Genomic DNA, 15,515 nt, shown 5'->3' on the forward strand with positions numbered 1-15,515 from the left:
CAAGACTCCATCTCAAAAAAAAAAAAAAAAATTCAAAAGAGAATATGTGAATAATTACCCTTAGGAAAACAGAAGCAATGAGAATCTGAATAACAGTCTTTTTGGTAATGAAAGAATGTCATCATTCTGTCCGTTTTTAGCTTTGGATGTATGAGTAACAGATATTCAAAAATTTATACACATGATTAGAAATTATGGTAAACTTCATGAAAGAAGATAACAAAAACTGCTTTTTTTATTTTTGAGATGGAGTTTCGCTCTTGTTGCCCAGGCTGGAGTGCAATGGCACAATCTCGGCTCACCACAACCTCTGCCTCCCAGGTTCAAGTGATTCTCCTGCCTCAGCCTCCTGAGTAGCTGAGATTACAGGTGCCTGCTACCATGCCTGGCCAATTTTGTATTTTTAGTATTGATGGGGTTTCTCCATGTTGGTCAGGCTGGTCTTGAACTCCTGACTTCAGGTGATCTGCCCACGTCAGCCTCCCAAAGTGCTGGGATTACAGGCGTGAGCCACTGCATCTAGCCCAAAACTACTTATATAGCACTTATCTGTTAGCACTGTTTGAGTTCTTTAAGTATATTAACCCATATAGTCCTTGCACATTCCTTGTGAATACTGTTATTATTCCCCACTTCACAGGTGAAAAACTTAAACAATGAATAAGTGATTTGTCCAAGGTCACACAGTCAATAAGTGTTGAGTTTAGATTTGAAGCCAGGCATTCTGGCTCTAGAACGGTGTTTCTTGTGTAGAGGCAACTTTGCCCCACAGTGGATGTTTGGTATTGTCTGGAGACATTTTTGGCTGTTACACTTGGAGAGTGCTACTGATATCTAGTGGGTAGAGGCCAGGGTTGCTGCTAAACATCCTACAAAGGATAGGACCCTCCCTACAACAAAGAATTATTCAGCCCAGTGAAGAAGTGAAGCATTAGTGTCAACTCTGTAGTGCTTAGTCCTGTTAAGTGACTATTTAATCATCTTTAGAATTAAGTGGAAATTCCTTTTCTTTCAGGTGAATCAATTCCAATAAGACTATTTTTAGCAGGATATGACCCGACTCCAACAATGAGAGATGTGAACAAAAAATTTTCAGTAAGGTACTTTTTGAATTTAGTGCTTGTTGATGAGGAAGACCGAAGGTACTTCAAACAGCAGGTATGGTGCCACTTAGGCTGATACTGTATTCTGCAGCAGATCTAAAAATACCTAGAAAGCATTCACTTCTCTAAGCTTCATTGTACTGAGCGAGTGGGAGTTTCTAAGTAAATAAAAACACTGTGGGTATGACAGATAAAGAAGTAGATGAGAATAGAATCCTATGATAAATCCCTCTACAGTCATTCTGCAGTACTCCAGAATGAGCTATAATTTTTCAGGGCTTTTAGTTTTCTCTTACAAGATTTTTTGTTTTTGTTTTTTAATAATACCTGCTGCTTATTTAGAAAAAAATAAGGCAATAAAGAATAAGGAATGAAGTAAAGGTCAGCAGAATTTTCACCACCATTGCGACTAATGTGTGTATGTGTATTTAGATCATATTATGGATGTTGCTCTTTTTTCTTACTGTTTATAATTTATTGTAGAGACAGAGTCTCACTATATTGCCGAAGCTAGTCTTGAACTCTTGGGCTTAAGCAATCCCCCTGCGTTGGCCTCCCAAAGTGCTGTGATTATAGGCATGGGCCACTGTGCCCAGCTGTATTCTTTAATTTGCATTTTTACTCCCTAGTGTCTTGAATACGTTATTATTATTATTATTTTGAGATAAGGGTCTTCCAAGCAATCCTTCAGTCACAGGCTTCTGAGTAGCTGGGAGGTACAGGCACATACCACTGTGCCTTGCTGATTTATCCTTTAAACAATTCTGTTATAAATGTCTATGAGATGACTGAATTCTAATAATTTTTGTTTGTTTTTTGAGACAGAGTCTTGCTCTGTTGCCCAGGCTGGAGTGTAATGATGCAATCTCAGCTCACGGCAACCTCTACCTCCCAGGTTCAAGTGATTCTCGTGCCTCAGACTCTCAAGTAGCTGGGATTACAGGCATGTGCCACCACGCCGGGCTAATTTTTGTATTTCCTTTTTTGTAGAGACAGGGTTTCGCCATGTTGGCCAAGGCTGGTCTCGAACTCCTGGCCTAAAGTGATCCACCTGCCTTGGCCTCCCAAAGTGCTGAGATTAGAAGTATGAGCCACCATGCCCAGCCTCTAATACTTTTTTTAATATAAAATGTTCATTATAAGTTGTTCTCATTTGAAAATCGATTAAAAGCTTTTGGTGAATTTTGAATGAAGATAGTAATTAGAATGGTCTTTTGTATTCTGAATCAGATTAATAAATATGTAGTTGAATGTCAGTTGAGTGTTCAAAGCTAAGTTAGAAATTATTCTGTGCTAAGTACTGTGAAAAATGCAAAAACTACCTTTTATAAACCTGATTTGTCCTCCATGTTCTCACATTGTAGATATCTGGAAAAAGGAACATGTAAACTAACAGAATACTTAAATAATAGTTTGACAGTAATTTAGAAGAGAGAAAACCTATTCCAGTATTGCCATCCTAATATTGTATAATTAAACATAGGTCATTTATAACTTCAAAATAAATTACATGATTTTTATAATTTCAAAATCAATTGCATATCATGGCACTATTGGAGATAGTCTGTTATTTCTCATGCGTGCTCATTTGGATGTTTAAGTTTTGATATGTTGGTTTTAAAAAAAAACGCCAGCTCATAATGACTTCATGAAACAAATAATTTTAGGAATTTAGAACAGGGAAGTTTTCAGGATGGATTGGTTAAGGGTAAGAGTTAGGTAGAGAAATAGAGATTTGAAGACTGGGGAAGATGTAGGGCAAGTTTATTTAGATTACATTGGAGGCAGAGTAACTCAGTTTGTCTGATGGGGGAAAGGCGCTAGGGAGGGAAAAGAGTGATGTTGGTAAATTGGATAAAGGTTATAGAGAGGCATGAATACCTGTTTGGAAATGTATTCTGGAGGCACTGAAAACTGCTGAAGAGCAATCCAAGCAGTGTATAAGAGGATTTACCTGGTAGTGATAATGAAGGATTAGTTAGAAAACGCCCTGCCTCCCTTGCCTCTGAGGAAGCTGTTTTAATATCTAAGTGACAAGAGCTTGAACTTGGGCTTGAACAGAAATGAAAGGATGGATTTGGGGAATTATTTAAAGTAATCATAGGACTTCTTTCCAGATTGGATTGGTGGTGGTGGAAACGTATGGGTGCTGGTGGTAGGAGCACTGGAGGCAGAAGGAGCAGTCTAGATTAGAATTGGAAGAAACTGCATCAGTTAGAAAAGAGGAGGGCTTTTGTAGGGAAGAATTTAATTTTGTTATGGTTAAAATTAAAGTGGCAGTCATGATTTCCATGGTGAAAATTTAAGGCATCAAAGAGATAAGGCATCATATCAAACATTAATTTGTTAATATCTTGCATTTGTTTTCTAGGAGATCATTTTATGGAGAAAAGCTCCTGAAAAACTGAGGAAACAGAGAACAAACTTTCACCAGCGATTTGAATCTCCAGAATCACAGGCATCTGCTGAACAGCCTGAAATGTGAACTGAACAGGAGGAAAAAAGAAGAGTAAAAAACTCCTGTAACCATTGAGATTAAGTTCAGCAGGTTAAAGATGGTTGCAGCTGGAGTGGGGGAAAAAAGGCCAAAACTCCATATATATTAGTCTTCCTTTATCTTAACAGCACTGCATTTATTTTATGATATAATGAAATGTTCTTTTCATGTATATACATTTTTAAAAGTGCTTTCTTTGAAACACTGGAACTTTCTTAAGCTGCCTTTTTTTTTTTAACTTCATACTCTGATGATAAGTACTCAGATATGCATCAGCATAAACATGAAAAATTGTCATGTGAGTAGGCTGGTATTTGTAATTTTGCTTTCTTTGTGCATAATGTTGATTATAAATCCTTTTCTTCTCTCTTTTCATGCTAATGATTGCGTCTTATTCTTTACATGCAAAAAATTAAATATTTTATATTCAAATAAAATTAGAAACCGAGTGGCCCCTTGCATCCTGCAGAGATTTAAAACATGGCACCTCAACATTTTCAAGAACTACATTTGTTTTTACATATGTATTTGAGAAATGCATATAGAGTGTTTCACCGTAGGTGTTTCTGAGTACGATTCCATGGCTTCCAGAATTTTATCCTCTTTGAGGTCTTCTGTGGTATGACTATTGAATTTCTTCCCACAAGGGATGATGTAGCAGGTCATTATGGCCTTCTTTTTTTTGGCCATATTAAGTAACAGGTTTGCTATTTTCCAGTAGTACCACTGTGTGTTTTCTGCAATGTGGAGTTGACTTAGGTTGGCATTTTAGATTTGTTAAAACCATTTTCTCCATAAATATTTTGAAACATATATTTCAGTTTAATCTTTTGCCATGTGTATGCAAATATTTTCTTAACTTCACAAATTTATTCTCTTTTTCAGGGGAAAATTTTGGGATGGGGGACTCAGGAGGACCTGTGAAGCATGTAGTATCTAGATCTGGTAATTTCATGTTTATTAAACTCGAACTTTGGCTATTTAAACTCACATTGAAACTTCATCCAGTCTCTTAATTTTTTAACACTAAATTCAAGTCATTTGTTTAAAGTCTCTAAAAAAGATTACAGTCATCCATTCATATGCATGGGGTCTGATTGCAAATACACTAAATGTGGAGTGTAGGAACCAAAATGAAACCTGCTGAATGGAAACTACTTTCACTTATGGTTCATTGGGTTTTGTACCAATTTTTTTTTTATATACTTCAGTGCAAGTCTTGTCAGTTAACCTTACTTTATGAGTAAGCTAAATAACCCAAATTACATTTCTTTAAACCTGTTTTACTACTATGGCACTTTGATAAAATGGTCAGTAACCAACTTTACTGGCAAAAGGGTCCATGTACCATGTGCTGGAGCATCTGTTCTACATGTGGATATCTATGAATGGTAATGTTTTCCTTCATGTAAGTGCCTATTCAGAGTTTCAGAATTTTTAAATGCCAAATATTTTCATGGTCACTTGCATGTAGTAATCTAGAAAATATTCAGAGATTTTGAAAACCAATTGTATTTAACCAGCCTCAAATTGTGCAACCATGATGTATAATAAAGAATTTGAAACAGAATCTGAGCTTGCTGTTTGATTAAAATAGCTCTATTCTCAAATCTCTTCTCATTGTTAGATTTAGTGTTGAGGATAGGATTGCTCAATAGTTTAGGAAGCTGTAATTGTGATAATGAATTTTTATTACTACTACTGGTTTTGATTTTAAATAGCTATGTAATGTTTTTAATAGGCTGGCTTACAACTGTCATATACAGGATGCCCATCCATATTGCTCAAGACTTTTTGTTGCATAACCAATTTGAAAAATAAAAATTCAAATTTAGTATCTGGCTATTTCAGTCAGAAGTAAGCCAGATAATTAGAAGTCATAAACTGAAAAAGAAATTTGTGTCTTTAATGAAGAATTACAATGTCTAATCCATTGGTTCTCAACCCTGGCTGCATATTAGAATCACCTTAGGTGCTTTTAAAAATAACCAGGTCTAGGTCCTACTCTGACCAATAAAACAAGAATCTCAGAGACTGGGCCATAAGCATTAAAAACAAATGAACAGAAATACCTGTAATCCCAGCACTTCAGGAGTCTGAGGTGGAAGAATCACCTGAAGCCAGGAATTCAAGACCAGCCTGGCCAACAAAGTGAGACCTCATCTCTACAAAAAATTTAAAAATTAGCTGGGCATGATGGCATGCATCTATATTCCCAGCTACTCAGGAATCTGAAAATACATTGAAACAGGAAGATCAGCTGAAACAGGAAGATCCCTTGAGCACAGGAATTTGAAATTACACTGAAGTGATCACGCCACTGCACTCTAGCCTGGGTGGCAGAGTCACCATGTCTCAAAAGAAAAATCTACCCAGAGTTAAGAACCACTGAGCTAAACCATTAAAATATTTATTTCTCTCACTAACAAAGAATTTTCTCCTTATTGTTTTGATATTGTTGGGGAAGAAAAACTTTTACCCTCTTAGGATGAGTTCTCGCAGGCCTGCAAATTAGACAAGAGACATGGCTGGTGCCTAACACTTTGAGAGGCTGGGATGGGAAGATGGCTTGAGCCCAGGAGTTTGAGACCAGCCTGGGCAATATAATAAGACCCCATCTCTATTGGGGGGAGGGGGGACAAACATAGGGGAAGTGGTAGGGATTAAGAGTACTTATGGGTAAACAAATGACATAGAAAAGATAAAATGAGCTCTTACTAGAATAGATGGGAGATAGGATAATTTTGGTACAATGTCTGTTCACGTGTGGTACCCATTTATTGTCTCAGGGTAAAAGTCAGTCTTTCCTGGTTGTTCCCAGGAAGGGGATTTTTGAGTTCTTTTGAGCACCCAGGCTTTTAGGCAGATAAGGGATTTCAAAAACAAATGCCTCGCCAGGGATGGTGGCTCACACTTGTAATCCCAGCACTTTGAGGGCCAAGGCAGGAGGATCACTTGAGCCCAGGAGTTTGAAACCAGCCTGGGCAACATAGCAAGACTCCATCTTTGCAAAAACAAAAAAACTAGCCAGGTGTGGTGGCGTGCACCTGTAGTCCCAGTTACTTGGGAGGCTGAGATCGGATGATCACCTGAGCAAGTAGGCTGAGGCTGTGGTGAACCATGATAGTGCCACCATACGCCAGCCTGGGCAACAGAGTGACATCCTGTCTAAAAAACAAAAGCAAATTGCTCAAAATAATTTTTATGCCTCCAGTGTATTCTGGAACCCCTTCAGTATGGATCTAGTTGTTGGAATACCCAATTCTCATTATCATGGGATTCAGTAAAGCCTAAAATTTTATGCTGTTCTTCTGAATCTGTTGGGCATATATTGGGGCTTCCAACAGGGGTTTATACTAACCCGGATTGGAATGTAACATATTTTAAGCTTTAAATCAGATAAAAGCATATTGAGGGAAATGTGCATCCTTAGATATAATAGATAATTTTTTTTTTACACTTGGGGTCTTCTGTGAACATAATTCTCTTCACGTCACTCCCCTAAAAATCTTTTAGTGACTTAGTTACTTGCAGAGTAAATGTCAAATTCCACATTGCAAAACACAGCTTCAGCTCCAGTTACGCCAGACACCTTGGAGACTGCCCATCCACTTCCTGCACTCCAGCTGACTAACTTCTAGTACGACTGTCCTGGCAAATCTCATCTGTCACCATCTCCACATCTCCAAGTCAAAGAGTTGTCCTTTTGTTGTGCTGCCAAGGCATGGTGTGCACCTCTGGAATTATACCTATCACAGTTTTAAACGGCATCTAAATTGTTTAATTTTATGGATTTTAAGCCTCTCTAGGACTCAGACTGTTTTGATATAGTCTGTACTTAATCACCTACACTTTTTTTTTTCTTTTCTGGACAGGGTCTCAGTTTGTTACTTAGGTTGAGTGCAGTGGTATGACCATGGCTCACTGCAGCCTTGATCTCCTGAGTTCAAGTTATCCTCTCACCTCAGCCTCCCAAGTAGCTGGGATTATAGGCATGTGCCCAGCTAATTTTTTATTTTATTTTTTTAAGAGATGGGGTCTTGCTACATTGCCCAGGTTGGTTTCAAACTCCTGAACTTAAGCAATCCTCCTGCCTCGGCCTCCCAAAGTGTTGAGATTATAGGCATGAGCCACCGCACCCAGCCCACTTTATCTTTGAATAAATGAATGAACCTTATTTTCCAAGTGATTATAAAGTTAAAGATCCTTTCATTTAGAAAAACTATAGGTCTAAACTATAACACAAGTATGGATTAGAACTGTTAGGCAGCTCAGTATTAGAATAAAGCAAAAGTTTTCTAGGAGTGGTATGCCCTGGAGAGAAAGCAAGACAGAGCAGAGCAGGACCATGTGGATGCTATCTGCACAAGTTCTACAAATGTGTTCAGTAAGTGCCCCATCCCTTCCAGCTCTAACATTTCATGATTCTAAGAGTAAATTTTTTTTTGAGATGGAGTCTCACTCTATCACCCAGGCTGGAGTGCAGTGGTGTGATCTTGGCTTACTGCAACCTCCACCTCCTGGGTTCAAGCTATTCTCCTGCCTCAGCCTCTTCAGTAGCTGTGACTACAGGTGTTCGTGCTACCACTCTCGGCTAATTTTTTGTATTTTCAGTAGAGACGGGGTTTCACCATGTTAGCCAGGATGGTCTTGATCTGACCTCATGATCTGCCCACCCTAGCCTCCCAAAGTGCTGGGATTACAGGTGTGAGCTACTGTGCCCGGCCAAGAGTAAATCTTAAAAGTTCACTTAGGATGAACATTAGTTTAGTGTCTACATTATGATGACCTTAATGTCAGAAAAATACTAGAAACTTCAAATTACAGAATTTGGTAGACAAGGTGTGAGAGTAATCTACAGGATGTGCTTTTGTGAAACCTACTCTAGGTTTTGTTAATAGCAAAGGTGAAGAAGAAAAAAACTTGTTTTATGTCTACCACCTAGGTTATCTTCTCCCACTTCCTTTCTCCCTCTCCTATTTATTTCTGTATTCATGCATGAATTTAGCATATTTACAGACTATCAGTTAGTGCTTGCTATGGTTTGAATGTGTCCCCTAAATTTTTTGTGTTGGGAACTTAATCCTCAAATTCACATGTTGATTGGAGGTGAGGCCTTTGGGAGGAAATTAGGATTAGATAAAATTCTTAGTGTGGGTCCCCCATGATGTGACTGGGTGGCTTCCTAAGAAGAAGGAAGAGAAACCTGAGTTGACACACAAGGTCTTGCCTTCTGGCCATGTGATGCCTTCTACCATGTTATGTCAAGAGGGCCATCACCAGATCCCAGCCTCTTCATCTTGGACTCCCTAGCCTCCAGAACTATAAGAAATCAATTCATTTTCTTTATAAATTACTCAGTCTGTAGTCTGTTATAGCAATGCAAAATGTATTATATTGGCCCTGCCCTGAAGGAACTTTATTTTATTTTATTTTTGAGACAGAGTCTCACTCTGTCACACAGGTTGGAGTGCAGTGGCACAGTCTTGGCTCACTGCGATCTCCGTCTCCTGGGTTCAAGCGATTCTTCTGCCTCAGCCTCCCGAGTAGCTGGAACTACAGGTGAGTGCCACCACACCTGGCAAATTTTTGTATTTTCAGTAGAGACAGGGTTTTACCATATTGACGAAGCTGGTCTCAAACTCCTGACCTCGTGGTCTGCCCACCTTGGCCTCCCAAAGTGCTGGGATTACAGGTGTGAGCCACTGTGTCCTGGTCCAGAGCAGTAGTTCTCTAAAATGTGGTCTCAGACCAGCAGAGTTACATCATCTGGAAATGTTTTAGAAATGTAAACTCTCAGATCTCCCTCCAGGCCTACTGAATCAGAAACTTCAGGGATGGGGCCCAACAATCTTGTTTTTAATGATTCTTTTCTGATGATTCTGATGCACTGTAAAGTTTTAGAACCACTGATCTAGAGACACAATTACGATAGTTTTCATTCTATTATAGAGCCTGTACTAGGACCTATGATGTGTAAGAGAATCAGCCAGTGTGTTCAGAGGTACAGAGGTGAGAAATGATGACATAACAGGTGTATAGTTCCAGCATGAATAGAATGGTAGATGTGGGGAGTAGAAATAAAGCTGGAAGAGGCATATAGGGCGAACCAATTAAGGACAGAACCTGGATGCCATATGATGGAGTATGGGTTTTATCTGAACATTTATTCAGAATCACCAAAGGACTCTAAGCAGGAGTAACTTACCAGATTTGTGTTTTCAAAAGATCATTAAGTTGCTGTGGCAAAGTATAGGAGGCTACCAGTTACATAGTTACTGCATTCGTCCATTCAACAAGCAAAATAAAATATTTATAGATGCTCTAATATGTGTTAGGTGCTGATTACACTTACTGCTATTAATATGACATAACCAGTATAAATATGACATCTTTTTTTTGTAAAAGCAAAAATTGTATATTGAATTTTCCCATTTCAATGTTAATAGTAGAACTTAATGAATGGCTGAAAAGGAGAGCTTGTATGTACTATCACAAAATTCAGATTTCACTTTCTGCCTGTGAGGAGGTCCAAACAAAATTACAGTTAAAATAGTTTTGATAATTTTTTTTCTGTAAAACTATACTAGGGTTGGGCTAGATCTGTAAGACCAGTAACTGCCAGGTGCTGTGCACCTGTAGTACCAGCTACTCAGGAGGCTGAGGCAGGATTGCTTGAGTCCAGGAGTTTGGGATCACCCTCTTCTCAAAAAAAAAAAAGACTAGCACAACTGTTGATTCTGGCCTAATATGCTGCTCCTGTCGAAAATGCCCGGATGGTTTGAATAATGTAAAAAAAAATGCTAAAAACCATGCAGTAATCATTCATGACTGTAATTATACACTAGTTTTCCCTCTCGACTATTTCTTCCAATGTTAGCCTATTGTGGTGAAAAGCCGATTTGCTTTGAAACCAGAAAAACTGGCTGGGTACGGTGGTTCACGCCTGTAATCCTAGCACTTTAGGAGGCCAAGGTGGGCAGATCACTTGAGGCCAGGAGTTCTGAGACCAGCCTGGCTAACATGTTGAAACTAAAGAGAATACAAAAACTAGCCAGGTGCGGTGACACAGGCCTGTAGTCCCAGCCACTTGGGAGGCTGAGGCATGAGAATCACTTGAACCTGGGAGGTAGTGGTTGCAATGAGCTATGATGGTGCCATTATATTCCAGCCTGGGCAACAGAGTGAGACTGTCTTAAAAAAAAAAAAAAAAAAAAAAGAAGAAGAAGAATGTGGCTATTTTTAAACATAAAATAATTTAAAAAAAGATTTAGATTAGTATCTGACTCTACCACTTATTGGGGCAAGTTACTTAACCTGGTGACAATAATACCTCTAAATGGTTGTCAGGCATATTAAAAGATTAAAAGGAAGAACATAGTGCTTGCCTTAGTGATATATTAAATGTTTGGTTTATCCCTCATTTTCCTAGTTTCCAAATCTGACGGGACATCACTGTTTGTTTACATTTTCTAGCATGTTTGGTCACTCACTACATTATCTAAGGAGTCTTGTAAGATCTCTCCATTCCACTTACATGGTCTCTATCATAATTTAGACACAGGAATCTACCACCTTCAGCTATAACTGTTGCTAAAGCTGCAATTTTCCTCCCTGCATATTTGTGTTTAGTTTATCCTAGGTACTTTCTAATGAATGATTTCTCTTCTCAAAAATATAATCACTATTTGTAAGTCATAGAATCAGCCCTGCCTTAACTCGTATTTAAATGTTTTGAATATGTCTTTTCCATAGTTAAGCCTCTGCTTACATCATTTCCTCTGACTAGAATTTAATTACCGCTTCTCTACATGTTTTGTTGCTTTGTTTTGTTTTGTTTTGTTTTTAATCTTTTTTTTTTTTAAGATGGGGTTTCACCATGTTGGCCACCAGGATGGTCTCGATCTCTTGACCTTATGATCCGCTCACCTCGGCCTCCCAAAATACTGGGATTACAGGCGTAAGCCACAGTGCCCGGCCGTTTTGTTGCTTTTAAGTCTGGCAGAAATCTCCTTACCACTCTAAAATTGCTCCTTTCTTTGAACAACTGCCATTAGCCTATCAGAGTAGTAAGCCTATTAAGTAGAGTTAGAGTGCATTATTTAATGTGTACGATTCTTATCACCAAAACCAGATCAGAAATTTTGAAAGCAAAGAACTGTCTCCTTGTATCCCTGATGTTTAAAGATTATTTTGTGAATCAAAGGCATGGGGCAAATTGTTACTGGCATCCTATCTGAGATACAGTATTGTATATTACATAACACGTTCCTTCAAGTTGTAAGATCTTAATGATTTAAGTATAAAGAGATGTGAAGAAGCTAAACTTGTGATTTTTTTTTGAGACGGAGTCTCACTCTATTGCCCAGGCTGGAGAGCAGTGGTGCGATCTTGGCTCACTGCAACCTCCCCCAGCCAGGTTCAAGCGATTCTCCTGCCTCAGCCTCCCTAGTAGCTGGGATTACAGGCGTGCACCAACACGTCCGGCTGATTTTTGTATTTTTAGTAGAGACAGGGTTTCAACATGTTTGCCAGGCTGGTCTCGAATTCCTGATCTCAGGAGATCCACTGGCCTTGGCTCCCAAAGTGCTGGGATTACAGGCTTGAGCCACCACGCCCAGATTAAATTTGTGAATTTAACATGTTGCAGCCTCACATGAGGACACCGTATTCAACGAATGCATTGGAACTATGACTGGGGTACAAAGCACATATTTTTGACATGTGGTTGTGACATAGCTGCTAGGATGGTGTACACAAACTGCTCACATTAAAGAAAAAGTACGGCTGGGCGCGGTGGCTCGCGCCTGTAATCCCAGCACTTTGGGAGGCCGCGGTGGGCGGATCACAGGGTCAGGAGTTCGAAACCAGCCTGGCCAATATGGTGAAACCCTGTCTCTATTAAAAATACAAAAATTAGCAGGGCGTGGTGGTGGGCGCCTGTAGTCCCAGTTACTTGGGAGGCTGAGACAGGAGAAACGCTTGAAAGCGGGAAGTGGAGGTTGCAGTGAGCCGAGATCGCGCCACCGCACTCCAGCCTGGGCGACAGAGGGAGACTCTGTCTCAAAAAAAAAAAGAAAAAGAAAAAGAAAAAAAAAGGCACTTATTTCTTAGCAACGTTTCTGAGGGGCATATCAAGTTATCATCGCTAAAGCTACCCTATCAAGAAATGACAGTTAACAGTGCAAGAAACTCTGGGGAAATGCTATTTAGTGTTTGAATCCGCAAGACACACCAGTATCCTGAATCTTGGCAGTTCCTTCTCCATCATCCATTCCCTCACTGCTCACCCCGCTGCCCCCGGGCTTCTGGACACGTGCTTGCCAAAGGACTAGTTTGCATCACGTGACACAACTAGCAGGCCCCCTCCGCTCATCTATGACATTCCAAAGATGCCTGATTATTTTCCCTTCTTTAGGGAAAGCTGGTCCCAGTCGCCAACAGAACAGAGAAAGAGAATGAGAATGATCTCTTGTAGTTTTCTCCGCTAAGCTTCTTTTTACCTGAAAGAACACCCTTACGGCACGGCTTTTTCCTTATCGATCGGGCGTTTTCTCGGGCAGCTCACGTGCTCAGCCTGGGTCTTTCTGGACAGCAGGCGCTGGAGGTGTGCGTCACTGTCCGCCGCCGTGTCCGCGGCAGCTGCCAGCTCCTGTAGCACCTGCGGCCTCGATGTCCTTCCCCCGGTGTGCCCTATTGTGGGCTCGGCTCCCGGCGGGGCGCCAGGCTGGCCACCGGGCAGCCATCTGTTCTGCCCTTCGCCCCCACTTTGGGCCCTTTCCCGGGGTTCTGGGGCAAGTTTCTGTCCTTGCCACAACCTCCTCCTCTGCCTCTGGTGGCTCCAAAACCCCGAACACGGCCTTGTTCGTGCCCCTGAGTGTGAAACCTCAGGGCCCCAGCGCCGATGGCGACGTTGGGGCCGAGCTAACCCGACCTCTGGACAAGAGTGAGTGCGGGAGCTACAAAGGGCGGCAGGGGGTGGTGTCTGTCTGTCCGAGGCTGGTTGGGAGGAAGCTGCACCCCCTACCCCTGGGGACCCGAGGCCCCATCGAGCGTTGTCATCGTGCCTCTCAGTATCTGCCTCCTTCGCTGGTGTGTGAGTCCCGCAAACAGTTTGGGACTGTGTCTGATTAATTCTTAACGTCTCGTCCCAGAAGTGGCCTTTTCTCTTTCACTGCCCTGCTCTCTGGTTTAAACACTCATGTGCTGGGATGATTTGACTTTTTTTGAGTTGTTAGGTGAATGCCCGCTCCTTCTTGTGTTCTTTCTCTCCCGCCCCTAGAAGGGGAATGGGATGTGGTAGGAAAAGCCAGCTGAGACTTATTTCAGGATTCTTTGTCATTGAGTAAGTGCCGAATCATACCACACTGTTAGGCTATGTGGTGGTTGTCAAGAGGAACCGGAGCCCCTCTCAAGAAACTTAACGGTCTCGTGGGGAAGGTCACGCGTATAGGAAATGAATTATAATACAAGGTAGAACATGAGAAGGTAAGAACAAGGTAGGCTGTCCCAGCCACAGGTGGTAGGTATCTTAATCATCCTCGGCTCCAGAGAGAAAAAAGCGTAGCATCAGTGAGTGACAGCGAGTTTTGCTCAGCAAAACCAAGTTTAGATGGATTTGTTGACAGAGAGGTATGTGAATGTTTTCATGGTGAATTCCCGGATCATTAGGTAGGTACCAAATGAAACTGGGAGGTTGAGGAAATGGTATCCAGGAACTGTCTCCAGGAATAGGAGGAGAAATGTCTCACTTCAACCATCGACATTGGTGCCTCCTTTTGTAAATCTAAAATACAGATTACAACGTGCTTGGGTCAGATCTTGTTTTTCAGAGCGGAAGTACAGTACTTTGACCAAACGTGATAGAACTCACAGTATATGTTATTCTTTGACCTGTTCTTCCAAGTCAGTGTTAAGCAAGGCCTTTCACTTTACTTGGAGTTGGGAGACTGTCTTTGTTTTCTGCTGCTATACAGAATACCTGAGACTGAGAACAGTAGAGCTGTATTCGACTCATGATTCTGGAGGCCCGGATCTAATGAGGCCTTTGGCTGCATCATTGCATGGTGGAAGGTGGAAGGGCAAGTGAGCCTGTGAGACAGAGACAAAGGGGGCTGAACTTATCCTTTTTTCCAGGAGCCCACTAACCAACTCCTGTGATAATGGAGTCCATTCACGAGGGCAGACTCCTCATGTCCTAATCACCTATTAAAGGTTCCACCTCTCAACTGTTAAAATATCAATGAAATTTCAACATGAGTCTTAGAGAAGACGTTCAAACCATAGCAGAGACTGTATTATTTTAATAATGTAGGCCGGGCACAGTGTTTCACGCCTGTTATCTATCCCAGCAGTTTGGGAGGTCAAGGCGGGTGGATCATGAGGTCAGTTCAAGACCAGCCTGGCCAATATGGTGAAACCTCGTCTCTACTAAAAGTACAAAAATTAGCCAGCCGTGGTGGTGTGTACCTGTAGTTCTAGCTACTCTGAAGGCTGAGTGGGGAGAATCGCTTGAACCTGGGAGGCGGAGGTTGCATCCAGGCAAGACCGCGCCATTGCACTCCAGCCTGGGTGACAGAGCAAGACTCTGTCTCAGAAAAATAAATAAATAAATAAATAAATGTAATTATTTTATAGTATTATTTCTTTGTTTTTCAATTGTGAAAATGCATAAAATTTACTCTTTTAAACTTTTTTAGAGTTTTTTTCTTTTCTTTTCTTTTTTTTTTAAGAGACAGGGTCTTCCTACATTACCCAAGCTGGAGTGTAGTGGTATGATCACAGCTCACCATGACCTCCAACTTCCAGGCTCACCCTACTGCCTCAGACTTCTAAGTAGCTAGGAATACAGGCGTGCATCACCATGCCTGGATAATCTTAAAAATTTTTGTAAAGATGGGGTCTTGCTATGTTGC

The 15,515-nt window shown here is 40.8% G+C and overlaps 2 protein-coding genes across 2 annotated transcripts in view; both read left to right on the forward strand.

Annotated features, from left to right (window-relative positions):
- Nucleotides 1-5,170, forward strand: part of VPS26A (VPS26 retromer complex component A) — a 50,159-nt gene extending 44,989 nt beyond the window's left edge. Inside the window, exons 8-9 of the mRNA XM_012451432.3 lie at nucleotides 1,016-1,158; nucleotides 3,475-5,170. Of these exons, the coding sequence (XP_012306855.1) occupies nucleotides 1,016-1,158; nucleotides 3,475-3,588 (257 nt within the window). The 3' untranslated portion in view covers nucleotides 3,589-5,170. The remainder of the gene's footprint in view (nucleotides 1-1,015; nucleotides 1,159-3,474) is intronic.
- Nucleotides 5,171-13,213: 8,043 nt separating this feature from the next.
- Nucleotides 13,214-15,515, forward strand: part of SUPV3L1 (Suv3 like RNA helicase) — a 32,443-nt gene continuing 30,141 nt past the window's right edge. Inside the window, exon 1 of the mRNA XM_012451433.2 lies at nucleotides 13,214-13,546. Within this exon, the coding sequence (XP_012306856.2) occupies nucleotides 13,273-13,546 (274 nt within the window). The 5' untranslated portion in view covers nucleotides 13,214-13,272. The remainder of the gene's footprint in view (nucleotides 13,547-15,515) is intronic.

This window comes from Aotus nancymaae, unplaced genomic scaffold (genome assembly GCF_030222135.1).
Source record: "Aotus nancymaae isolate 86718 unplaced genomic scaffold, 86718_ANA_hifiasm-v0.15.2.pri h1tg000010l, whole genome shotgun sequence".
Classification (NCBI taxonomy): Eukaryota; Metazoa; Chordata; class Mammalia; order Primates; family Aotidae; genus Aotus; species Aotus nancymaae.